The following is a 24,239-nucleotide window of genomic DNA, read 5'->3' as shown; positions in this document are numbered from 1 at the left end:
GTGAGTGGCAGGTGTTCACTGAGGGCTTGATGGATGGGTGTCCCCTGCATGTCACCCCGCACCCAGGCTCACCTGTTTACTACCTTCTTGGGGCACGTGGAGGCACCAGAGCTCCCTGCCTGTGAACCTAACGGGGCAAGTCCTGCCAAGGGCACCAGGGGGCAGTGGGCATCTACATGTAGCCCCCAGCACCCTTCAGTCTGGGAGGCCCAGGAGCCTCCATCTCCGGCAGAAATCGATCCCTCCAAACTAATGGTAGTGATGGTAGGCACCGGGGACAGGAGGGCATTCTGCCTCATTCATCCATTTATTGAGCACCTACAGTGTGCACAGGCCTGTGCTGGGTGCTGGGGACACAATAGTGAATAAGGCAAAGAAATCCTTGCCTTCATGGAGTTCACGTTCAAGTGCAGGGACAGATGTAATGGGACCAGTCACAGGCAGTTAGAGCCAAGTGTGATCAGGACTATCAGGGGAGAAACCAGAGGCTGGAGGGAGGGAAGCCCCTGACCCCAGTTTTAACAGTGGAGGGAGGTGGTCAAGGAAGGCTTCCAAAAGGCAGAGACCTGAGGAATGAGGAGATTTTAGAAATGTAAGAGGTCGGGGAAGCCAGAGCCAGTGGCACACACCTGTAATCCCAGCAGTTTGGGAGGCCAAGGTAGGAGGATCACAAGTTTGAGGAAAGCCTCAGCAATTTGTGGAGACCCTACCTCAAAATAAAAATTTAAAAAAAGACTGGAGATGTAGCTCAGTGATAGAACACCCCTGGGTTCAACCTCCAGTACCAAAAAAAAGTAGGGGGACACAGCATTTCAAGGTACAACCAATGCACAGGTCCAGAGAAACTGCGCAGAACAGAAAAATGCAAAAGCCCGTTCTAATGCTATAATACTTCAAATGGCAAGCCCCGGAGCCTGCACCAAGCAGCGGATCAGGAAAATAAGAGACACCAGAAATAGATATTAACAGAGCCCCAGCTACATGCCAGGTGCAGGAGACCCCGAGGAGATGAAAAATTCAGCAACCGGGACTCAGTAGGGTGGAGGCTGGAGTCAGGACCACAGGCAGCTGTGGGGGACCACAGTGTCCAAGCTCAGATCCAGGGATGAAAAAGGGATCAAGCAAACGAGGAGTGGGTGGAACAGTGTTCCAGGCATAGGGAACAGCAGTGGGGTGTGGCGTGGCTGAAGGGAGACGTCCTCAGTACTCCTCACTCTCTCAGATGGGACGCACCTGCCACCCCCTCAGCCCCACTGCTCTCCAGACCCGTCACCCCCACCCTGCCTCACACCCCACAATGTGTCTTCTGCGATGGCAGCCGGAGGAGGCCAAAGTACCCTGTTTGAGCAGCTGCTAGGGTCACCCCAGCCCCGCCTGTCTGAGTCAGGCCTGGCTGCACCCTGGAGAACAGCCTCACCAATCAGGTCTGGCAGGCACCAACCAGGGCAGGCGCCAGGCTCCAGGCAGCTGAGGTGCTCTGCTTAGAGGCATCTTTGAAACCCCCTGTCCACCAACGCAGCGCTTTGGTGTCCTGGGCTCACGGCCCCCACCAGCTTTTAGGGAATTGATGGTCCAGGGTCCCATCCACCTCCTGCTGCCTGTTCCTCATGCTGTGACCTACCTGGAGCCTTCATGGAGCAGATGAGAAAAATGAAGCTCAGAGAGGTTGAAAATTTTACCCTAGGTCACACAGCCAGGTCTGGAACTTAGCTAGTCTAAAAACAACTGGGGACAGGCTACCTGGGTCCAAATCATGGATCTGACATGGATTCATAGGCAAACAGGGCAGGTCCCTTCTCTGGGTTTCCCTCATCTGCTGGCATTACAGATCATGCAGCACTTGTGGGAAAGGGGTTGGTGTGTGGAAAGGCCCTGGAGCTGTGTTCCGGGGTCCAGAGGAATAGGAAGAGATGGCAGCTGGAGTGGAGTGATTGAAGGAGAAAGAGGGAGGAGATTCCGGTAGGGAGGTGACAGATCATGCTGGGCCCTGAGGCTGTCCGAGGACTTGGGATTCTCTCAAGTGAGGTGGGAGCTATGGAGGGTTCTGCACAGAAGAGGGACATGACATTACCTATGTGTTCCCAGGCTCCTTCTGAGCAGTGAAGGGGGAACAAACTGGCGGGGGGAGCCATGTAGAGGGAGGGGGAGACCAGATACAAGGGGGTAACTGGAACTAGGCAGAGGGGAGAAGAGAAAGCTGTAAATCTCTGCCCACCTCCATGTTTCCTACCCAGCCTGGCTCCAGCAATCCGAGAGGTGAGGCAGGGGCTGCAGCTTGGTAGGCTGTAGGGTGACACTGGGTGAGGCCCAGCAGGGAGTTGTGGGTGGAGTTACGTCTCCCAGGCCAAAGTGGCTGGACTACTCTGGGCAGGTGCGTGGGCTGCTGCCACCTGTGTGTACATCACAGGTACCAAGCTGGTAGCAGTCAGGTGCCAACCTGGGAGAAGCCCTGATGTGGCCTCATCCTCCAGGACAGAATCCAGGGCCAAAATGGCAGGGTTAAGTGGACCCTCCACCATGCAGGCCTCTTCCTGTGGGACTGGCTCCTCAGACGGTGATACTGATTCACTGGGCAATTGGAGCAAGTCCCTGTGTCTCTCTGGGTCTCATTTCCTCACCTGTGGGTGGGAGATAATGCCAGCACCCATACATGGGAAAGAGAGTAATACATGCCGAGGCCTGAGCCAGAACATTTCCTATTATTATTCAATTGTAAATTCTCCCTAGGAGGGCAGGGGTGTAGCTCAGTGATAGAGCACTTTAGTAGCATGTGGGAGACCCTGGGTTCAATCTCTAGCACCACCCACCACCACACAAAAATACATACAAGTTTTTTTATGTGTGCATGTGTGTGTGTGTGTTTGTAATGTTATAGATAAGCTGCATGACACACACTCCTCCATGGGACGTTCTGCAAGCACGGCTGGAAGGGCTGTTCAGGAGGACTGGATGACCTGCCCATGCAAAGGCACGGAGTGGGAAAGGGCTGGCACATCCACAGACGAGCGAGGGCTGGAGACTCTTCTAAACTCCCAGCACGGCTAGGAGCAGGGCCAAAGGGGAGAGTTGTGGGACCACAAATTAACCAAGATATCCCCACAGCTTCCTTCCGGTGAACCGAGGCTTCCGGACTGAATCCTCAGATCTCACTGCCAGATCCTGGAGTCACGTCTCCTGGCACCCCAGAACCCAGCAAGACCCCTCCACCTCTTCACCCCAACTCCCGCCTGCGGGCGGGGCACACCCCAGGACGTCCCTGGAGACGGCTGTGCGTCCTTCTGAGCCAGCGTCGAACACCCGAGCCTCAGTTGACGCGTCCGTACGAGGCGGGAAGCCAGTGGTCCCACGTGCGTGCGCCGCAGACCGCGCGCAACGCTGTCCGCGGGTACACGTAGGGCAGTTATTCAAGTGAACTTCGTATTGTTTCGGCCGGGAGTCGGAGCGCGGAGAGGACGTCCCGGGACGGGCATCAGGACACGCCGGGCCTCCGCCCTCGAGCCTCACTCCCCCGCCGCACTCCGAGCCTCGGTCTCCCCGCAGGCGCCCCCGGCCGGCAGGGGCTGCGCGCAAGGCGAGGCCACCCGGAAGGACCCCGGCCCCGGCCCGCCCATCCCTAACCACGCCCCCAGACCTGGCCCCGCCCCGTTCCTGCGCCCGCCCCGCCCGGCCGCCCAGAACCTGCGGCTGCCGCGGAGCGCGGGGCCGAGCGCGCGGTGGCGGAGGACCGGGCGCCATGGCGGCCGCCGAGCGCCGCGCCTTCGCGCACAAGATCAACAGGTAGCGCGGCGGGGACCCGGTGGCCCTGCTGGCCCCGCCCCGGCGACCCGCCCCTCCCCGCCGGCGCGCCGCGCTCAGCCCCTTCCGCTCGCCGGGGACCCCCCAGTGCTTCCTCCTGCCGGCTGGGGACCCCCGGAGGCGCGGAGCGCGGCTGGGCGTGGTGCCTCGGCGGGCAGCGCGGCTGCGGCGGCGGCGGCGGAGGTCTCGCTCCCCGGAGCCGGAGGACGCGCGGGGGCGTGTCGGGGGGCTCCCTGGAGGCGGCGGCGCCCATCCTGTGCTCTGGCGCGGGCTCTGGTTCTGCTGGTCCCTCGTCCTCCTCGCTCCCGCTGGGTTGGGTTGGAGGGATTTTTTGTCCTATGCTGGGTAACTGGCTTGCTGCACGGAACAGGGATGGTGCCCTGGCGGCTTTTGGAACCCCTCGGGAAGTTTCCCAAGCCCTTCTCCTGCCCCAGGGTCCAGTGCCCAGCTGTCTGGGGAGGAGCGGGGGAGCAGGGGACAGCTGTGGACAGCGCCCCCCTCCTGCTTCAGGCTCTCCCAGCACGGGCTGGACGCGCTGGGGATGGATGATGGGCGATTGAATGGACAGAGTGGGGGCTGGGGACAGAACCAGCTGGTGGGCAGACGGGGGAGGGGACAGGCGCCAGGCGCTGGGGGATCCATTTCCGTGTCCACCGGGGATTGTGAGAGATTCAGCCTGAGTGGGGGATGTCAGATTCTCTGGGGCTGACAACTGGGATCTTTGCTGCTAGAGTGGATTCAGAATCTGCTCAAGTATCCTCTCCATGGGGGACCTGCCCTGACCCTCTCAGGTCAAAAAGCGGGAACCCAGTGGCCCTGATGGAAACATAAGAAAAGACCCTGCTCTTGGGGGTAGATACAGTGGGGTGACAGATGAAAAGCATGATGAGGTGGCTGTGGGAGTGCCCCTGTGCTACTGAGGATCTACTTGACAGGGAAGGGGATGGGGAGGGTGGAGGCTGTTTAGTTCCCTGAGGTGTGCTGAGAAGGTGTGGATCAGCAGGTGCATTTCAACAAAGACCTGGAGGCCAGGGCGGTCCAGGCCCAGGTGTAGGACAAGAGAAGTGGCAAGTGCAAAGGCCCAGGCCAAGGGAGACAGTAGCAGTAGATCTTTCAGAACCTTTCTGTGGAGAGGACTTTGACTTTACCTCCAGTGTATAGAAGCCAGGCAGGGTTTTGAACAGAGGAGGGATGTAACCTGGCATCTTGGGCATTATGGTTGGGCAATTTTTATGATCTGCCATTATTTGTTTCTGAATTGTTTCTGTTTGGACTCTTGGTTTCTCTAAGCCTGGAGATAATATTTATTGACTGGTCTCTTTACGTCTCAATCCCTATGTCCTCCTTAAGTCCTAGCTTCAGTTGAGTGAGAAAGAGGGGTCTTGGTTCCTGTCCTGGGAATGATGCTGGAGAACCCAGGGTAAGAACAGAGGAAGATCCTGAGGCCTTCCTGAACTGTGAGCCAGTGGCCCACAGCTTCTAGAGCAGGCTAGCGGGCACCCAGGTATCTGCTGGACCTGGACCTGCGTTCATCCATTCATTCAGTTGTTCGAAAATACCAGATTAACCCAAATATTAGGTAGTTCTCCACTTTCCCAATGAGCAGATTCTTTCTTTTCCCTTTTTTACCCCCCATCCTGTGGATTGAACTCAGAGCCTTCTGCCTGCCAGACAAGTGCTGTACCACTGAGCTACCCCCAGCCCCTTTTAAAAATTTTATTTTGAGACAGGGTCTTGCTAAGTTGCCCAGGTTGGCCTCGAATTTGTGATCCTTCTGCCTCCGCCTCCCTATTAGCTGGGATTACAGGTGTGCATGAACAGATGCTGTAAGTCAAATACAGTGTACAACGCTGATAACCGTTAATGCTTGTTATGCACTTGGTCTCCTTTTGGGATATCGATTGTTAAATTGTCACTGTAGCTTGTGAGCTCAGATGTGACTGTTGAAACCGAAGCTCAAAGTGAAAGCTCTGGACTTTGTGGCCCTGAAGCCCAGGAGAATCTTGGAAGCCACACCCCTTCCTGTCTCCATACGTCCTAGAGCATGCTTGCTGAACTCTTCCCCGGAGTCTCTGACTGTAGCATATTCTTTCTGGGATTGTGTTATATGTACAGTTTACATTTCTTTGTTTAAAGAAATAATGATTCAGTGGCACACGCCTGTAATCCCAGCTACTGGGGGCCTGAGACAGGAGGATTGCAAATTTGAGGCCAGCTTGGACAATTTAGCAAGACTCTGACTCAAAATAAAAATTTTTTAAATAGGGGGCTGGGGATATAACTTGCTTGTAGAGCCCTTGCCTTGCATAAGTAAGACCCTGGGTTCAATCCCCAGTACGACAGGGAGAAAAAGAAAAGAAGGGAAGAAAGAAAAAAAATTAAAAAGGCTTGTATCACACACTACTGAAAAATTCATGGGCAGGCAGTTCCGTCCTGCCCACATCACAGAGGACTTTTACACAGGTCTAAGTGGTGCAGCCTGCTGCCCACCTGGGCTGCCTAGCATCACCTACTGCTGGAAGCTCCAAACCTGTGTCGCATTAACTGTCCTGAGTAGTGTAGACCAGGGTGTTTGCGTATCTGAACACAGAGAAGGCATAGTACAAACTCAGGCTGGGCGCCGTGGTGCACACCTGTAATCCCAGTGGCTTGGGAAGCTGAGGCAGGCGGATCTCGGGTTCAAAGCTAGCCTCAGCAATAGTGAGGCGCTAAGCAACTCAGCCCTGTCGTAATCTTATGGGGACCACCCTTGTACATGCAATCTGTCATTCATATGTCAATATTCAGCACTTGACAGTATGTTACTATTATTATTTGACCTTTTTAAAAATAGCGACATTTGACATCCATACAGAAAAGGGCAAAGTTTTAAAAGTAATTATAAAGCAAACATCAGGAGAAAGGCTCTGTGGGTCAAAGATGGGGGCTCTCCAACTCTAGCAGCCCCTCCTGACATGTGCCCAACAGCCCCACAGCAACCCTTATGCCTATGGCTCCTGTGACTGGCATTATGGTTCCTCCATCCCAGTTGGCACCCTGTCGGCCGTGGCTTAGTTTTGCCTTTTGAGAACATCATGTGAACAAACACTGGGTTGTTGTATCTGGGCACAGTTTTCATGCATTGTGCTCATTTTGGAAGGCTCATTGCTGTTCTTTTTCATTGCTGTATACTATTCCCGTCTGTACTATTTGCTGTTTGTGTTCTCCCTCTGTCTGATCAGTGAACATGTGGGTTGTTTCCCTTTGGGACTCTTGTGATCAGGACTGCCATGAACATTCCTGGCCTTGTGTTTCCTCTTGAGTATTTCTGTCTTGGAATGGAATTGCTGGATTCGGATATCTTTGTGTTTTTTTTTTAAGTTTTACAGCACTGGGGATTGAATGGAGGGGAACTTTACCACCGAGCTACATCCCCATCCCTTTTCATTTTATTTTGAAACAGGGTCTGGCTGAGTTGCCCAGGGTGACCTCAAACTTGCCATCCTCATGCCTCAGCCTTCTAAGTAGATGGGTCACAGGTGTGTGCTACCTCACGGATCCGGGAATGGCGCATTTTGATCGTTCCAGATGATCATTCCAGATGTGTCGCCGTACTCAGCGTCAGAGTAGATGAGAGTTCTGTTCACCTCCTCACTGATGTTCCTGTTGTCTTCAGAATTTCCTGTCGATGGCGGGTTTATATGATTTTGTTTGGATTTTGTTTTCTTCCCTGGCTTTTTGCACTGGTGGAAACACACAGTGCCTGAGGCTTCTGTTGTTCTTGTTTTTGGCTTTAGTATGCTCCTTCCCTCTGAGGGTAGACCTTGGTTGATCTGGCCTCCCTGGGGATGCGGTCCATAGTTGTTACCCTTTCTCCCATTTCACTTTCCCCAGGTTGTCTCCTGGGAAAACCCACTAAATTCGGCTTAATATTTTGCTTCCGATTTTTAAATCTGCCTTGTTGGGGGCATCTGAGCCAAGTTTGATGTGGGGGTGAGAAAAGGAGGAATTAGGGACGTTTTTTAGGTGTGGACCCTGGGCGAGGTCAGCTGTCATTAGAGGGTGTGGTGGGGCCGCAGCACGTCTGCCTCCAAGAACCCCACATGGCATGAAGGGGACGTGTGGTCTGAGGGACAGACCCAAGCTCATTTAGATGCTGTTGGGTCTTGGAGGGTGCGGAGGGAGGGCACGGAGACAGAAGCTGGGTGCTGGAGCCCCCGTCTTGGCCCTGCTCCCTGGGTTGTGGAGCAACAGAACTTCCAGAGCTGAAAAGCCCAGACTTTGACCTCTGACCCCGCAGAGTGCTATTCTGGGACACTTCCAAGTTTGGCTGTGTGGCCTTGGGTGGGTCACAAGCCCCTTCTGAGTCTCACTTGACTTTGATGTAGAAACAGCCAAGGAACAGGCTGGGTGGTGCACATCGTAATCCCAGTGACGGGGAGGCTGAGGCAGGAGTATCACAGGTTTGAGGCCACCCTGGGCAACTTAGCAAGACTGTCTCAAAATGAAAGAATAAACAAGAGCTGAGGCTATGCTCAGTGGTAGAGCAAGTGCCTAGCATGCCTGAGGCTCTGGATTCAACCCCTAATACTGGGTTGGGGAGAAAACAGCCAGAAAATTCTTTTTCCTAGGATTGTGTTTGAGCACCACATAGTGACAGCAAGCCTTAATTGAGCACTTACTATGTGCCATGCTCTGTACTTAGAACAGCTTAATAAGGTAGGCACTGTCCTGAACCCAGAGGCCAGGAGGAGAAGTTACTTATTGTAGTAGTCTGTTTCATGTACCTTAACAAAGTATCTGAGGTCAGGTACCTTTATCAAGAAAAGAGGTTTATTTAACTCACACCAACTTTGACATGTTGACCTCACCTAATTCTAATCACCGCCCAAAGGCACCACCTCGAAACACCACAGTTGGATTAATTTTGTATGTATTTATTTATTTAGTAATGGGAATTGAACCCAGAGATTGTTTTACCACTGAGCTCCATCCCCAGCCCTTTTTCTTGTTTATTTAGAGACAGGGTCTTGCCACATTGTGGAGGCTGGCCTTGTACTTGTGATCCTCCTGCCCCAGCCTCCCAAGTCACTGGGATCGGAGGTGTGCCCACCATGCCGAACAGTCTTTCTGCCCTCTCGGCGCCTCACAGTGGGGATTAAATTTCAACACGTGAGCCCTGGGGCACACACTCACCCCAGATCCAGACCTCAGCGCTCGTCCGTGCTTGACCAGTGCCACATGCAGAGTGTAGCAGCAGAGCCCGCTGACCCCCGGGCCGGAGACCCAGGGCCAGTGGGAAGGGAGGCTGGAGGTCGTCCGTCCCTCCTCTGTCCCCTCTGGGGTAACAGCTGCAGAACAGCTGGGACTTGAGTACAGCCTTGTGGCCTGGCTGGCATCTTTAATAAATCACCCCCAGGCCCTGCGTGCCCGGGGTTCAGAGGAGGCTGCCCGACGGTGAGCACAAAGCTCTTTTTTTTTTTTTGCTGTACCATGGAGGGAACCCCCGGCCTCCCACATGCTGGCCGAGCTGCACAAGCCCTGGTTTTTAACACTTTGCATTTCTGAGAAGCTCTTTCACCCTGCAGCCGGCAGAAGCCAAGTTCTGGGGCTGCTGACAGAAACAGTGGACAGAACACGGAGACCCAAGATTGAGGCTGGGCTGTCTGGCCGGGGCACCCCCACACCAGGTCCTGGCCAGGTTCTGTTCCATCCACACGGGTTTGAATTCAGAGGCCGCCACATAGGGCTGAGGTCCCAGTTGGCCTCAGTCTCCCACATGCCCACCCTGCCTTGAGGGTCTTACCAGGTCCGCCACACACTGTCATCTCCTCGATGGGTATGTGGGTCATGGGGTGTGTGGTTGTCACCAGTGCATTTTGGGGCGCACAATCTTTTGGTGTGGGAAATTGAACCCAGGGACATTCAACCACTGAGCCCCAGCCCCAGCCCTTCTTATTGTTTGTTTTGAGGCGAGGTCTTGCTAAGTTGCTTAGTCTTAAGTTGCTTAGGGCCTCACTGAGGTGTGGGGCTGGCCTCGAACTTGTGGTGTCCTGCCTCAGGCACCCTCCTGAGTTGCTGGGATCACGGGTGTCTGCGACCACACCCACGAAGGGCACAATTTTTCATTATGGGAATTTCCAAGGATCACAAAAAGTGGGAAGCGAAAGGAATGGAATCCGAGCATTCTTGTTTTGGCCTCTTGATTTTAAGAGGGACAGAGGCTGGGGGTGTGGCTCAGGGGTAGAGGAGCACACGTGTGAGGACTGAGTCCCATCGCGAGCCACACAGGTCCACGTGCACAAAAGTAAGTGAGAAAGACAGGTCCCAGAGGAGGTGACCACCTGCCGAAGTCACATAGCTAAAAGGATCTATTGTTTTTCCCAAATCAGCAGATTTTGGCAAGTGTGAGGGTTTGGCTCATTCCATCGGGAAGACTTTATTGAGTACCTAGGATGTGGGGCCCTGAAGCTGGAGCATCTGTGAGAAGCGCGGAGCCCGAGCTCCTGCCTTCGCTGAGCCCTGGGAACAGGGTCGCCATGCTCCAAGGGCCTCTGTACCTGCAGTTCCCTTGCCCTACACAGGCCCCGCCCCCAGGTAACCACAGGGCTGTCTGTCCCTCTCCTATCCTTCCAAGCTCAGCTGAAGGCATGGAGGGCCTGGGGGATCCATGTCCCACCGGATCTTCCCCAAATTCCTGCACTGGCCTCCTTCCCTGTGAGTCTCAGCCATTCACTGTTCAGAGACAGCTCAGATACCGACCTGGAGGCTGGGTGTGTGTGAAAGTTCTCTCTCTGCCAGGCGGGTGCCGCGGCACAAACCGTAATCCCAGCGACTCAGGAGGCTGAGGCGGGAGGATTGCAAGTTCAAGGCCATCCTGGGCAACTCTGTGTTTAGCGAGACCCTGTCTCAAAATAATAAGTGAAAAGCCCTGGGATGTGGCTCATGGTAGAGGGCTCCGGGCTGCATTCCCCTGACTGGGAAACCCACCTCCTTTCCGCTTCCCTGGCCTGGGGTCATGCTGGCCCCCATGGTGGCATCCCATCTCAGCCCCCCTGAGAGCACCAGGGGAAGGCGTGGTCCCTGAGAGCCAGGCCTCCTGCTCTTGGCCCTGTGAGCTCAGAGCAGCTATGGGGGGGGGGGATGGCGGGGCTTGGGCAGGAGTGATTGGAGAGGCCTGTTGCTCGGGTGGAACGAGGTGCAGGCCCTAGATGGGGCGCCGGGGGCTGGGCTGGGCCTTTGGGGAACCCAGGGAGGGCAGAGGGAGCAGAGGCAGGACCAGGGGGTTCTTCAGGCTGGTTGATGTGTCCTGGTGGGACTGTGGGTGGTGAGGGGGTGCGAGATCCACTTGGAGGTGCCGACTGCCCTGGGCTCACAGCCCGAGAGCGCCTGGGCGCAGCTTCCCTCGTCTGGGTTTCCCTGTTCCCCAGAGCCTCCCCTCCTGTCCCCCCAGGACCGTGGCCTCTGAGGTGCGGAAGCAGGTGTCCCGGGAGCGCAGTGGCTCCCCGCACTCCAGCCGGCGCAGTGGCAGCTCCCTGGGGGTGAGTAGGGGCAGCCCTGCCCTCCAATGGCTGGGCCGCCAGCCCTGTCCCTGAGGGAAACCGAGGCTCCGACAGTGGCAGCCCAGGGAAGGCTGGCTGAGCTGGGAGCCGTGGGTGGTCCCTGGGAGGTCCCTTGCCCCCTGGACCACCCACACGGCTTCCTGCTGCTGCAGTGGGAAGGGGTGGGCCTCCTGCCTGTGGGCCTGAGGAATTGTCTTCCATTCCTTCCACCATGGATCCCTCCCTCCTCAGACACCAGCTTGTGATTTCCTTCCTGGAGCCCAGAAGGGAAGGGTGGGGCAAGCCGCCAGCCATGCTGGATGGAAAGTCTGAGGTCATTGTGTTCTGGACCCTCTGTAGCTCCAACGCCCTCCATGGCTCCCATCACCCTCCTAGTCCAGTCCAGGCCCATGGCGCCCACCTCCACATCCAGCCCAGGGGGAGGCGGCTGCTTCGCCCTGACCCAGGTCATGGCCACTTTGCACTGAAGCAGGTCCCCCTGACGGAGGTTGTTGAACCCCTGGACTTCGAGGATGTGCTCCTAAGCCGGCCACCAGACGCTGAGCCCGGGCCCCTCAGGGAGCTGGTGGAATTCCCATGTGATGACTTGGAGCTGCAGCGGCAGCCCCGGGAGTGCCGGACCACGGAGCTGGGGATCCCAGAGGATGGGTGTGTCCTGCCCGCCCCCCCCCCCCCCCCCCGCCACTCCACACCCCTCTCCTGCAGGCTGCAGGTTCCAGCAGCCCCAAGTCCAACTCCTGGCTCTGCTGGGTGACCTTGGACCACTCATCCTCCCTCTCTGAGCCTCCGTCTCCTCACCTCTGAAATGGGCAGAAAGACAGTCCTAGCCTCCCAGGCCACCGGAAGGACCTGCACTGGCCTGTCTCTGTTGACCCTGATTTTCTTTTGCTGTAGAAAACTGGATGCCCAGGCGAGGGCTGCTGTGGAGATGTACATGGAGGACTGGGTCATCGTGTGCAGAAGGTTGGTCCGACTTGGGGGCAGTTCAGTAGTGGGTGGAGGATCAAGAGTCTGGGTCTGAACCTTTGTCTGTGGCCAGTGCTCCTGTTTATCTGTCCACTCTCTCGCAAGGGCAACTGGACTCCTAAGGTAGAGCTCCAGGAGGGTGCTGGCCTTGCAGGCCCCACGTGGCCCTCACCAAGCATATCAGTGTCCTAGGAGCCCTGAGCCCTGCCACCTGCCCAGCCCCACCTCCTGCTAGGTACCAGCACCTGAGTGCCGCGTACAGCCCCATCACCACCGAGACGCAGCGGGAGCGGCAGAAGGGCCTCAGCCGCCAGGTCTTCGAGCAGGACACCTCTGGGGACGAGAGATCGGGCCTGGAGGACTCGGTGAGGGCACCCCGGGCCTGGGTCACTGCAGGGGCATTTGTATAGTCTCAGGAGATGACCCTGTCAATGCTGAACCCCATGAGTGAAAAGTTGTGGGTGGTCATTATGATTTTCATTGAGTGCTTAGTGTATACTTAAAGTCATTTGTTCTCTTTCATCTAATGGATCAGGGAAATTGTTGCACCCATTTTGCAGGTAGAGAGACTCAGGCATGATAAAGTTACTAGAGGATCCTGAGCACCTCCTTGATACCAGTACACTGTTGGCACAGTACCGGTGGTCACTGCAGGCACCAGTGGCACTGTGTCCATTGTTGTTATTCGTAGATGGGGAAACAGGCCTTTAGTGATGGTCAGAGACTCACTGTCACAGAGCTGAGCTGGAACCTGAGTGGTCAGGTGGAGTGTGAGCAGGGCCCAGGGCAGGTGACAACCCCGGATGGAAGGGCTTGTCTGCTCGCCTGGCAGCAGTGAGCAGAGTCCCAGGAAAGGCTGTCATTGGTCCAGCCCCGGCACGGCCTTACTTTGGAGCCAATCCCGGGGCTGGTGGGTGTGTCCCGATTGGCCGGGTTCTCTGAAGTCAGAGTGTGTGGGAGGAGCGGCCTTCCCACTGGGTCCAAAGCCCCGGGTGACCCTGTCGTGGCTGCGTTCCCCAGCTTCCCTGTGTATAGACTAGACATAGAGCAGTGCATCCAGCTGGCGCTCAGTGCTTGTGCGTTCTATTGGCAGGATGACTCCCGGCGCTGCTCTGGCTCCCCAGAGGACACCCCTCGAAGCAGCGGTGCCTCTGGCATCTTCGACCTGAGGAACCTGGCAGCCGACTCCCTGCTGCCCTCCCTGCTGGAGCGGGCCGCCCCCGAGGACGTGGACCGGCGCAACGAAGCCCAGCGGCGGCAGAACCGGCCCCGCGCCCTGCTCACCCTCTACCCAGCACCTGACGAGGTGGGTGCCCGTGGCCTCGCCCTGAGCCCAGGCTCGTCCAGCCGCCTTGCATCCCTGTGTACTACCCAGCCAACACTGGGTGCCTACTGTATGCACTATCCTGAGTCAATAGCATTTACTGCACAACTGCTAGACATCCTGCATTTATCCAGTATGCATTTATGCAACCAATATTTATTGTATGCCTACTGTATACTTCTTTATATAATCAACCAATATGTATTGAGCACCTACCATGCATGCCTATATTTATCCAACCAACATTTGTTTGGCACCTACTGCATATACCTGTATTTTTATTTAGCTATTGAGTGCCTACTGTATACTCCTGTATTTATCAGGTTCCTAAAGTATATAGATGCTCATCTACTTACTGTGGGGTTACAGCCCAATAAACCTCTTATAAGTTAAAAAGATAGTAAGTAGAAAATGTATTTAATAACCTTCCAGCCAAATGTCCTGGCTTAGCCTTGCCTACTTTCCATGTGCTCAGAATACTTGTATCACCCTACGATGGGCAAAATCATCTGACACAGAGCCGATTTTATAATAAAGTGCTGAACAGCTCATGGAAGGTATTGAGCTCATACCAAAAGTGAAAAGCAGAATGATTATACAGGTGTGCTTTTGCACATCAAGTCAAAAATTATGAATTGGTGGCACACACCTCTAATCCCATTGACTCAGGAGGCTGAGGCAGGAGGATCACAAGTTCAAGGCCAGCCTCAGCAACTTAGCAAGACCCTGTCTCAAAATAAAAAATGAAAGGAGCTGAGGATGGGACTCAGGGGTAGAGTATAGAGCACCCCAGGGTTCAATTCCCAGTACTGTTAAAAAAAAATAGAGATCAAACTTATAAATCAGGGACTATCTGCAATTTTATATATATATATATTTTTCAATCAGCACTTATTAAATGTCTTCTATACATGCCTATGTTAATCCAGTGTTTAGTTGTACCTGTTGTATCTCTGTATTTATTGGACTTACGTGTCTGGGTGTCTGCTCTATGGTAGGGACATTACCATGAATAGGGTAAACCTAGTCCCTGTCCTCAGAGGTCAGTCTAGTGGAAGAAAGACCCTTCACTGGGAAATCACAGGGTGATCAGTGGTACCAGGCTGCAGTACCCGTCGTTGTCCCTCACACTGCCCCAGCCAGGGCCTGCAGCGGCAGGGCATTGGGAGCACCTGGAAGAGGTGCCTGTCTAGGGCCGAGGGTCAGGGAAGGCTTCCTGGGGAAGTGCCAGCTAGCCTGGCCCTGAGCAACCCGCAGACCTTACCAGACGAGGAGGAGGAGGGAAGGGCATTCCAGGTAGGGAACAGCACGTGCGGGGGCTCAAAAGCAAGGCACCGAGGGAAGTCTGGTGAGGCAAGGGTGGCGCTGGCCCCGCACCAGGCATTCCAGGGCCTTCCTGGAGGACGTATCCCAGGGTCCCACCTGACTCTTGGCAGGATGAGGCTGTAGAACGCTGTAGCCACCCGGAGCCACCCCGAGAGCACTTTGGACAGAGGATCCTGGTCAAGTGTCTGTCGCTCAAGTGAGTATGCTGACCTGCCCTCCCCTCAGCCACAAGGTTTTAGTGTATAGTCACCCGCCACACGGGTGGCACCATTACTCAGGCACCTGCAGCCTGCGAGTCCACCAGGAGCTTTCACAGGAAAAATAAGATTCCCTTTGTCATTTGGAACTGCTGCTCCTGGGCCGGGTGTGTGGGTCGGTCAAGCACTCACCCCGCATGTGCAAGGCCCTGGGTCCCAAGCCTGGCCCTGGGCAGTGGGGCATTGAGCTGCCATCCCTTAGGTGCCAGGCTCTCCTCTCAGCCCCTCGCCTGTATCAGTTTCACCCCAACCTTTGAAGTGGGTGCAGATAGGGAGACTGAGGCACACGCTCACAAAATCGTGCCCAAGATCACACGACTCATGGGGCCCAAGTCTGGCACTTGCCTGCCCTGCTGCTGGGAGCCAGGGTGACCGGGGTGCTAAGGATCCTGGGCCTGGCTCCCAGCCGCACAAGGCCCCCTCCACGTGGGACCCCAGGGAGCAGGCAGAAGTGCAGCAGACGAGTGCGTGGGAACAGAGCTGAACAGGATGTGGACTTGGGCCCCCGCCAGGCCCTGCCCTTCCCCGCCCCCAGTTCCTGCCTGGATAGGGACAGGAAAAGGAGGTTCCATTCTGGCCCGAGGCCTGGGTGGGCCTCCCACCTCAATCCCAGGGCTGGAACAGGCTCTCTGGGCTCACGCAGTCATTCAGCAAACACCCGCCGAGGGCCTATGCTGTTCAGGACACAGAACCACACAAGGACCAATGGAGCCCGGAGAGGATATACCCAGGGGCTCTGTAGGCCCAGCTGGGGCTGCCCTGCTCCCTGGGGAGGAATCACCTAAGCTAAGGCCCAGCAATGAGCAGGAATAGCCAAATGGGAGGGAGGGAAGGATGTGAGGAGTGGGGCAAGGAGTGCGTGGGCACCTCACCTTCTGGAGCAGCCAGGAGGTGGGCAGGGCTGGGCCCCGTGGGGTTTTGTTCTCAGGACAGTGAGGAAGCTCAGGTTCCAAGATGCTTCTTTACCAGTGGAGTAGCAGGGAGAGGTTTTGGTGGGCCAGGACTGGGCTCCACCCCGGTGGCAGAGGCAGCAGTCATTCTATGATGGGGACGGAGGGCATTGCAAGTGGGTTAGTAGGACCAAGAGCCACCTCCTTGTGACCTGGGTGCCAGGCGTGGTTGCAGGTGGGGCTGTGTGCATGCCACCTGCTGGGGTGGACAAACCTCTAGTGCCTCGGTTTCCCCTTTTGCAAAACGGGACACACTAGTCCTACAAGCCACACTCTCCTTGGGCCTGAACAGAGTGGGTATCAGGGAGCTTGGTCCCCTTGACCCACAGGTTCGAGATAGAAATTGAGCCCATCTTCGGGATCTTGGCCCTGTACGACGTGCGGGAGAAGAAGAAGGTAGGAGCCCCTTTTCCTCTTGCTCCTCCCCTTCCTTCTGGGCTTCAAGGGCTGCAGGCTTCCTGGAGATGGTGGCTAAGCTGCCTTTCCTGTCCCCAGATTTCAGAAAACTTCTACTTTGACCTGAACTCAGATTCCATGAAGGGGCTGCTTCGTGCCCATGGCACCCACCCCGCCATCTCCACCCTGGCCCGCTCCGCCATCTTCTCCGTGACCTATCCCTCACCCGACATTTTCCTGGTCATCAAGGTGCCTGGTGGGGCAGGGCAAGGGGGTAATAACGGTGAATGCCACAGGTTCAGTCCCTGCCCTCAGGGGATGAGGCAGACATGTTACCAGAAAGAGGAGCCCAGGGGAGACCCAACCTGGATGGGGGAAAATCATGGAGGGCTTCCTGAAGAGGTGGCAACTGAGCTGAGACCCATGGACAGATAGGCCTGGGGACAAAGGACATCCCAGGCACATGCAATAGTCTGGGGTGGGGGTCCCAGTGGGGAGGCAAGTGAGATGTTAGGAGGTTTGTGGATGATGATGACAGTGTTTTTTAAGCTGAGATTTGCTCGGTTAATTGGGGCAGGAAGATGTGGTCAGCACATTGATCTGGGATTTTCTTTCCAGGTGGGGTCAGTTTCTTCCCCAAACCTTCAGTTAGGTACAATAATAAAATGGGTCGAGTGCCCACAAGCAGACCCTGCTCATGGTCTGGTGTCACAGGGGTGCAGTCTTCACGGTAGCCCCCAAGATGAGAGTTGCTATGCCCCCATTTTATACATGGGGAAACTTAAGGTGCAGAGCAGGTTAAAGACCTGCCCAGGGTCCCACAACCGGAGTGGTCAGGGACTGGAGGAGTCCAGGCCTGGTGACTCAGAGCGGCGGCCTGTTATGCTAAGTGTGGGCTGCGACTTACATTTTGGGGTGGTCGGAAGGGTGGTGAAGAGGTGGCCACTGGGCAGGCAGAGTGCTGGCACTTAGTACCAGGGACAGCAGGAGACATGGGTGATCTTGGAGCACAAGCCCCAGGGTGAACTGGGGGTGTAGGTCAGTGGTAAGACCATTTCCTAGCATGTCCCTGGGTTGATCGCCAGCAGTGGGATGGAGAGTTTGGGGGTCCAGGAGCCCCCCATGAAGAGGGGGCTCTTCATGGGGCCTTCCTGCCCCACAGTTGGAGAAGGTGCTCCAGCAAGGGGACATCAGTGAATGCTGTGAGCCCTACATGGTGATGAAGGAGGTGGACACGGCCAAGGTAGGAGCATGGAAGTTGGACCTGGCGGAGGGCAGATGCCGCACTTGGCAGGTCTGGGACACTGAGCTGGTGGGGGGCGGGGGTCTCCCTCAGAACAAAGAGAAGCTGGAGAAGCTGCGCCTGGCAGCCGAGCAGTTCTGCACCCGCCTGGGCCGGTACCGCATGCCCTTCGCCTGGACGGCGGTGCACTTGGCCAACATCGTGAGCAGCGCGGGGCAGCCGGACCGCGACTCGGACTCGGAGGGCGGTGAGGAGGCGGGGCCGGGGCGGAGCGGTGGGCAGGGGCGCGCCCTCTGCCGGCCGAGCACGGCACCACACCTGGGTCTCCGCGTCTCTTTGTCCCTCATCTCCTGTCACTGTCACTGTCTCCTAGAGCGCCGACCCGCCTGGACTGACCGCCGCCGTCGGGGACCCCAGGACCGAGCGAGTAGTGGGGATGATACCTGCAGCTTCTCTGGCTTCCGCCCAGCCACACTGACTGTCACCAACTTTTTTAAGCAGGTGTCTGGGAGGCAGGGGACTGCCAGGAGAGGTGCTTGGGGACTCTCCCCACCCTTGTGGTTGCTTGGATCCTGGGGACTCAGCCCTTTATCCCTGGCTCATGGGGACCTGTCCCTTGCAGGAAGCGGAACGGCTCAGCGATGAGGACCTCTTTAAATTCCTGGCGGACATGCGGCGTCCATCGTCCCTGCTGCGGCGCCTGCGGCCTGTGACCGGTGCGTGGCGTCCCTGTCAATAAGGGAGGGTTCAGTGAACCCGCACTAAGCACCTGCTGTGTCAGGCGCCAGGGACTCAACTCTGACCATAATTGACAAATTCCCCAACTCAGGGGCTGAACTTTCAGTGGAGGCCACAGATAAAAGAAAAAAATGTGGGTCAAATAGGGATCATGGGGGGCGGACACGTCATCTCTGAGGGTGAGAGAAGGGTTGAGGGTGACTTGGAGCTTTTTACACCTGAAGTTCAGAGCCACCAGCGGGCAGCCGGGGGAGACAGAGCCTCACCTGCGTAGCCCCAGGGGGGTCCCCTGGCCAGAGGCTCCCAGACAGGTGCAAACTGCTTCCTCCTCCCCAGCCCAGCTCAAGATCGACATCTCCCCAGCCCCTGAGAACCCCCATTTCTGCCTCTCCCCTGAGCTGCTTCACGTCAAGCCCTACCCAGACCCCCGGGGCCGGCCCACCAAGGAGATCCTGGAGTTCCCTGCCCGCGAGGTCTACTCTCCCCACACCTGCTACAGGTACCGTCCCTGGAGTGGGTGGGCCCTGGCATGGGGGACATTCAGGAGTCCCGTCAGGCAAGGTCTCCTTTCCCACAGACACACACAGACACCCAGGGTGACATGCCACTGCTCTGCTTTAGTGCAGGATTGTGGGCACAAAGGGATGCGCGTCCTTCCTCCACCCGCCCAGGGAGGCCATGTCCTCCGCCATCCACCCCGCCTGCTTCTGTCTCTGCTCTGTGGCTGGAAGCGGCGTGCCCTGGCCGGCCCCGCTGGACAGGCAGCTCCTCTCTGCTTGGGGGCCGCATGGAGCACGGAAGTGTCCCTTGCTTCGCGACTGGTCCTCTGTTCTGCCCAGGCAGGCTCAGGCTGGAAGTGCCGCGGTGTGGAGTCTGGGGAGGGAGACGGGGAGTTTGGCTCAGCCAAACTGGGGCCACTGGACACCAGGTGAGGGGCCCTTTCCGGCTCCCTGCACGGGCCCCAGCCAGCTGCCCTATGTGCCAGGCCCCCACCAGGCTCACCTCTCCTGGATCCGCCGCAGCCAGAGTTGCTGAGCTGCCATCTCCTGCCTCTGTCGCTGCACATGGCCCGTGAGAGCCCATAGGAAGTGGCTCTGCTTGTCAGCGTGAGCCTGCGTGGTAGGGAAGAACCTCAGTGGAGGCCTCCTCCCCTCTCATCCCCTGACCCTGCCCAGGCCTCCTGTTACATCTATGTGACTGGGCAGGTCAGTGGTGCTCTCTGGCCTCAGTTTCCCCATCCATAAGATGAATTTAAGACGGGACTTTCTTTGTGAAGTTATGAGCATCATGTGGTCTATTAAAGGGCATTGAACAGTTCTAGGTACTTATTGGGCACTCACGACTTACCAGGTACTTTAGTAATAAGCACGTATTGAGTACCTACTATGTACCCTGCCCTTGAATTGAATTGCTCTGAAATATCAACTGTGCTCTATTTGCAAATGGGGAAACTGAGGCATAGAAAGAGATATGGGTTTTGCTCAGGGTCACGGAGTAGAGGTCATAGAGCTGGGAAGTATCTAGGACTCAAGGTTCAGAAGAGAGTTCTGGCCAGAAGTCAGAGTCTCAATCCTCCCAGGGCCAAGTGCCCCTTACCTTTAAGGCCTCAAATTCTTGGCGGGCGTGGCCTAGCCAGGCACCCTGCAGCTGGGCTTCCAGTCGTTGCACACTGTCCCGTAGTACCCGCTGGGCCTGGGCCACGTCCGATAGCACCTGGGCTGTGGCCTCTGCCTGCAGCTGCAGATCATCCTCCTCTAGCTGTCAGGAGATAGTGGGGTGTTAGGATGCCAGCTCCTCGGTGTTTGCCCAGGACTCGCTTGGTTTCATCACTGAGGGTCTTGCATCTTGGGACCCCCTTCAGTTCTGGGCAAAACTGGGGCCACTGGACACCCTACACACTCCTACCCACCCCACAACACCCCCGCTGCCCTACCCACCTGTATCTCCAGCAAGCTGGTGCGAAGTTCCTGAGCTGCGTCCCGGCCCTGGCTGACTTGTAGTCCCAAGAGCCCCAGTGCTTGGCCATAGAGGCCCAGGCTCTGCCCGGCCTCGGTCAGTCGGGCCTCCGTGGTCTTGTACACGCCGTTGAGGGCCTGGCCCAGCTGCAGGGCCCCGTGGAAGAGCAGGGTCAGTTCCTCATGCTGTGCCGGCTCCAGGCCACCCATGGGGGCTACTGGGGCAGGCTGGGCCACTGCTGCCAGAGCCCACAGGAGGCACAGAGTGAGTGCAGGCATGGCTGAAGGACAGGGGTGTGGGCACAGTGCTGCTGCCGCTGCCTTTTATGTCCCCACACTGCCATTAACCCCCAGTCAATCGTTAACTGGCCACCAGCTGCCCTGTGTTGTGCAAGGGCCTGGCAGGGGCGTAATAGTTGCATCAGGCGAGTGTCCGGCTGGGCCACGCTGAGATCACGCTGGCTGGGGCTCAGGGCCAGTTGTGGGTTGGGGGCACTAGAAGGGATTGGCCCAGGCATCCATGGAGGGGCCCTGGGGCTCACCACACTGAGCTTCCGCTTTTCCTCTGATGGGCAGCAGGACAGCGGTGACTGTGTGGACACGGGGTTCACCTAGAGCTGTTCTAGTGGCCACGCGGCACCAGCTCTCCTCTGGCACTTCCCAGCCTGCCATGCGGGGTCTTTGCTTTGCAGCTTAGGTGGGAACCCAGGCCTCTGTGCGTGCTGAGCCAGCGCTCTGCCCCCGGCCACACTCTCACCCCAACACAGGGTTCCTTGTGGACCTGGTTGGTGGCCAGGGAGCTAGAACATATGGCAGAATCCTTCCCAAGGACACATAGATTCACTCCAGGGCCCACGTATGCCTCAGACCAGCATGAATGCTATTTTACTCCCTGGATGACTGGGGGCAAGTGCCTCAGTTTCCTTACCTGTAAAATGGGGGTGCTGTGTATCCTATCTTGATGGCTGCCTGTAAGAAGTAAGTGAATTATTTCATTTTGAGTGCATAGAATTAACCCTGGCATCCAGTAGGTGCCACATAAGTGTTTGGTGCAGTGATTGTTGTTGCAGTTACCTGTCATCATTGGTGCTGTTGTAAATTTTCGGTTGAGTGGCCTGATGTCCCATTATACAGATAGGGAACCTGAGGCCCACGGGTAGGTTGGGACTTATGCAGAGTTGCAGGGTGGGGGGCAGCACCCTTACCCTAGCCCCACCTTCCAACTCTGGTCACAGTTTTCCCACCTGAGGGACAGGCCACATAACTCTACAGGTCTCTTCTTGGGGAAGGACAGCTGGGCCCGAAGAACCCAGTCAGTCGGGCCTCTGTGGCCGGGCAGGTCAGCCTGGCAGGGATCAGGGTGCACTGCTGGCCACCTGGCTTCCTCGGCCTCCCTAGACTCCCACCTGTGCCCTGAGGGTGCCCATCTTTCCCCAGCCTCTGCCATTCGTATCTCACGCCTGGCGCTGGATCGGCCTGCCCCAGCTCAGTGTCCCAGCCTTGTGACCCCCTTCCCCCCGTGACTGTGTCCCTCTGAGCCCTGCCCTCGCCCTAGGAACCTGCTCTACGTGTACCCGCACAGCCTCAACTTCAGCAGCCGCCAGGGCTCCGTGCGCAACCTCACCGTGCGCGTCCAGTACATGGCTGGCGAGGACCCCAGCCAGGCCCTGCCGGTCAGTGTCTGCGCCCCCGGGAGCAGCAGGGATGGGTCATCCCGGTGGGTCCCTCATGTCCCCACTCCCCCAGGTCATCTTTGGCAAGTCCAGCTGCAGCGAATTCACACGTGAGGCCTTCACACCTGTGGTCTACCATAACAAGTAGGTGGGGATGGGGCCGGGCAGGGACTGTAGGGAGAAGGGACATGGGAGGACCTGTGGACACTCCTGGGGTCAGGGACACACCTAGGCATGGAGCCAGGAAGAAAGGAGGTGCAGCGCCCAGAGCCCTCTGGGGGCAGCCAAGGCCAAGGAGAGGACCCCGCCATGCTGGACCCGACGTGGGGCCCCAGCCCTCCAGCTGACCCCCAGCCTGCCCTGCCAGGTCCCCTGAGTTCTACGAGGAGTTCAAGCTGTGCCTTCCGGCCTGCGTCACCGAGAACCACCACCTGCTCTTCACCTTCTACCATGTCAGCTGCCAGCCCCGGCCGGGCGCCGCCCTGGAGACGCCCGTGGGCTTCACTGTGAGCCCAGCCACCCTCGGAGCCCTGCCTGTCCCCTTCCTGATGCTGCGCCCAGGCCTGACCCCTGCTCTCTCCCCAGTGGATCCCGCTGCTACAGCACGGCCGCCTGAGGACTGGCCCCTTCTGCCTCCCTGTGTCTGTGGACCAGCCGCCACCCAGCTACTCCGTGCTCACACCCGACGTACGTGCCTGGGCTGCCCGCCTCCTGACGCTGTCCCCTGTAGTGCCCACTGATGCCCTGGCCACCTTCTGTCAACGTTCCTGTCCTCGCAGAACCCCACGGGCGAGCGTTCCCGAGACCCCACCTGACTTCCACCAGTCCCCAGGGAGCCTCGTCCTCTGGGGTGTCCTCCCCTCCCTCCCATTGCGTGTCCCTTTCTCTCCCCTAACTGGCCCTCACGTCTGTGCTCACTGACCCCATAGCAGCCTCACTTCGCTGATTATTGCCCCCCACGAGTTTGTCCAGGGCCACCCCTGCCCCTCCACCCCTGTTAGTGTGCGTGGCCCTCCCTCTTCCTGTCCAGCTGTCCATCAACACCCGGGGGCTCAGGCCCCCTACAGCGTTCCTGACTCATTGTTTCCTCCAATTAACCTTCACCCATATCTGTCCTCTCGTGTGCATGGTGTCCTCTCTGCCTGGCGGACCCCCTTAGTCCACCGGGACTGGGCTGGGGGCAGGGTGCCCGCCTGCTCCCTCGGGCCAGGCCACGCTCAGGCCATGGTGTCGCAATGGCTGGGGCGGCCTGGTGGCCTGATCTATGGGGGAGGGTCCTCCAGTGCCCACCAGGCACCTCCCTCCCGCAGGTGGCGCTGCCGGGCATGCGCTGGGTGGACGGCCACAAGGGTGTGTTCAGCGTGGAGCTCATGGCCGCATCCTCTGTCCACCCCCAGGTATGGGGTGGGGTGGGAACCCAGGAGTCCTGCCCTGCTGCCCTCCCGGTTGCTATGCAGTTGGGTAATAGTTGTCGCTGGCCAGCGAGGCCTGGCCTCGAGCCGTGGACGTGACTTTGATCAGCTGGCCGGGCTCTCAGGGAAGCTGCTGACTCAGATGGAAGTGGCCTTGGTCCCCGGGGGCTTTCCTGGACCGGCAGCCCGGCTCCCTTTGTGTCCCCCACCCAGGACCCACATCTGGACAAATTCTTCACTTTGGTGCACGTGCTGGAGGAGGGGGCCTTTCCGTTCCGACTCAAGGACGCGGTGCTGAGCGAGGGCACCGTGGAGCAGGAGCTGCGGGCCAGCCTGTCGGCGCTGCGCCTTGCCAGCCCCGAGCCCCTGGTGGCCTTCTCCCACCATGTGCTGGACAAGCTCGTGCGCCTTGTGGTGCGGCCCCCCGTCATCAGTGGCCAGATGGGTGAGCAAGGGTGGCCTTGGGCCTCAGTTTCCCCATCCAGAGAGCGACCCCCTCAGTGCCCTGATCCTGAGTTCCCCCTGTAGTCAACTAGTTTCCTCTGGCCTCAGTTTTCCTATCTGAAAAATGGCCCCAGTCTCCGGCACCCAGAGCAGGTCCTCTGAAATCTCTTGATAGCCACTTAAGTCCTTCGACCCTAATGCCTCTTCCTCTGGAAGGTC

At 57.5% G+C, this 24,239-nt stretch overlaps 2 protein-coding genes across 8 annotated transcripts in view; one reads left to right on the top strand and one right to left on the bottom strand.

Moving 5' to 3' along the window:
• The first annotated feature begins 3,355 nt into the window (after positions 1 to 3,355).
• The window catches only part of DOCK6 (dedicator of cytokinesis 6), a 46,746-nt gene continuing 25,862 nt past the window's right edge, over positions 3,356 to 24,239 (top strand). For 2 of the 7 annotated variants that reach the window (XM_081284202.1, XM_081284200.1), the window contains exons 1-20: positions 3,358 to 3,777; positions 11,228 to 11,315; positions 11,806 to 11,984; positions 12,231 to 12,299; positions 12,538 to 12,667; positions 13,396 to 13,608; positions 15,063 to 15,148; positions 16,489 to 16,555; positions 16,655 to 16,804; positions 17,718 to 17,798; positions 17,892 to 18,045; positions 18,172 to 18,299; positions 18,421 to 18,514; positions 18,873 to 19,035; positions 22,047 to 22,164; positions 22,238 to 22,308; positions 22,532 to 22,670; positions 22,750 to 22,851; positions 23,475 to 23,561; positions 23,790 to 24,021. In XM_081284202.1, the coding sequence (XP_081140328.1) occupies positions 3,734 to 3,777; positions 11,228 to 11,315; positions 11,806 to 11,984; positions 12,231 to 12,299; positions 12,538 to 12,667; positions 13,396 to 13,608; positions 15,063 to 15,148; positions 16,489 to 16,555; positions 16,655 to 16,804; positions 17,718 to 17,798; positions 17,892 to 18,045; positions 18,172 to 18,299; positions 18,421 to 18,514; positions 18,873 to 19,035; positions 22,047 to 22,164; positions 22,238 to 22,308; positions 22,532 to 22,670; positions 22,750 to 22,851; positions 23,475 to 23,561; positions 23,790 to 24,021 (2,395 nt within the window). In that variant the 5' untranslated portion in view covers positions 3,358 to 3,733. Of the gene's footprint in view, positions 3,778 to 11,227; positions 11,316 to 11,805; positions 11,985 to 12,230; positions 12,300 to 12,521; positions 12,668 to 13,395; positions 13,609 to 15,062; positions 15,149 to 16,488; positions 16,556 to 16,654; positions 16,805 to 17,717; positions 17,799 to 17,891; positions 18,046 to 18,171; positions 18,300 to 18,420; positions 18,515 to 18,872; positions 19,036 to 22,046; positions 22,165 to 22,237; positions 22,309 to 22,531; positions 22,671 to 22,749; positions 22,852 to 23,474; positions 23,562 to 23,789; positions 24,022 to 24,239 lie in introns of those variants that run through there. The other 5 variants (XR_014020835.1, XM_081284199.1, XM_081284198.1 and 2 more) reach the window with 5 other exon arrangements.
• ANGPTL8 (angiopoietin like 8) lies at positions 19,042 to 22,036 on the bottom strand. The gene is made up of 4 exons (XM_081284215.1): positions 20,474 to 22,036; positions 20,133 to 20,294; positions 19,539 to 19,648; positions 19,042 to 19,409 (listed from the first exon to the last, which is right to left on the bottom strand). The coding sequence occupies exons 1-4, from the start codon at positions 20,768 to 20,770 to the stop codon at positions 19,382 to 19,384; spliced, it is 597 nt and encodes a 198-aa protein (XP_081140341.1). The 5' UTR covers positions 20,771 to 22,036; the 3' UTR covers positions 19,042 to 19,381.

Source organism: Spermophilus citellus (genome assembly GCF_964194105.1).
Source record: "Spermophilus citellus genome assembly, chromosome: 3".
Lineage (NCBI taxonomy): Eukaryota > Metazoa > Chordata > Mammalia > Rodentia > Sciuridae > Spermophilus > Spermophilus citellus.
Note: the sequence above shows the minus strand (reverse complement) of the source record. Positions and strands in the feature narration are given on the sequence as shown.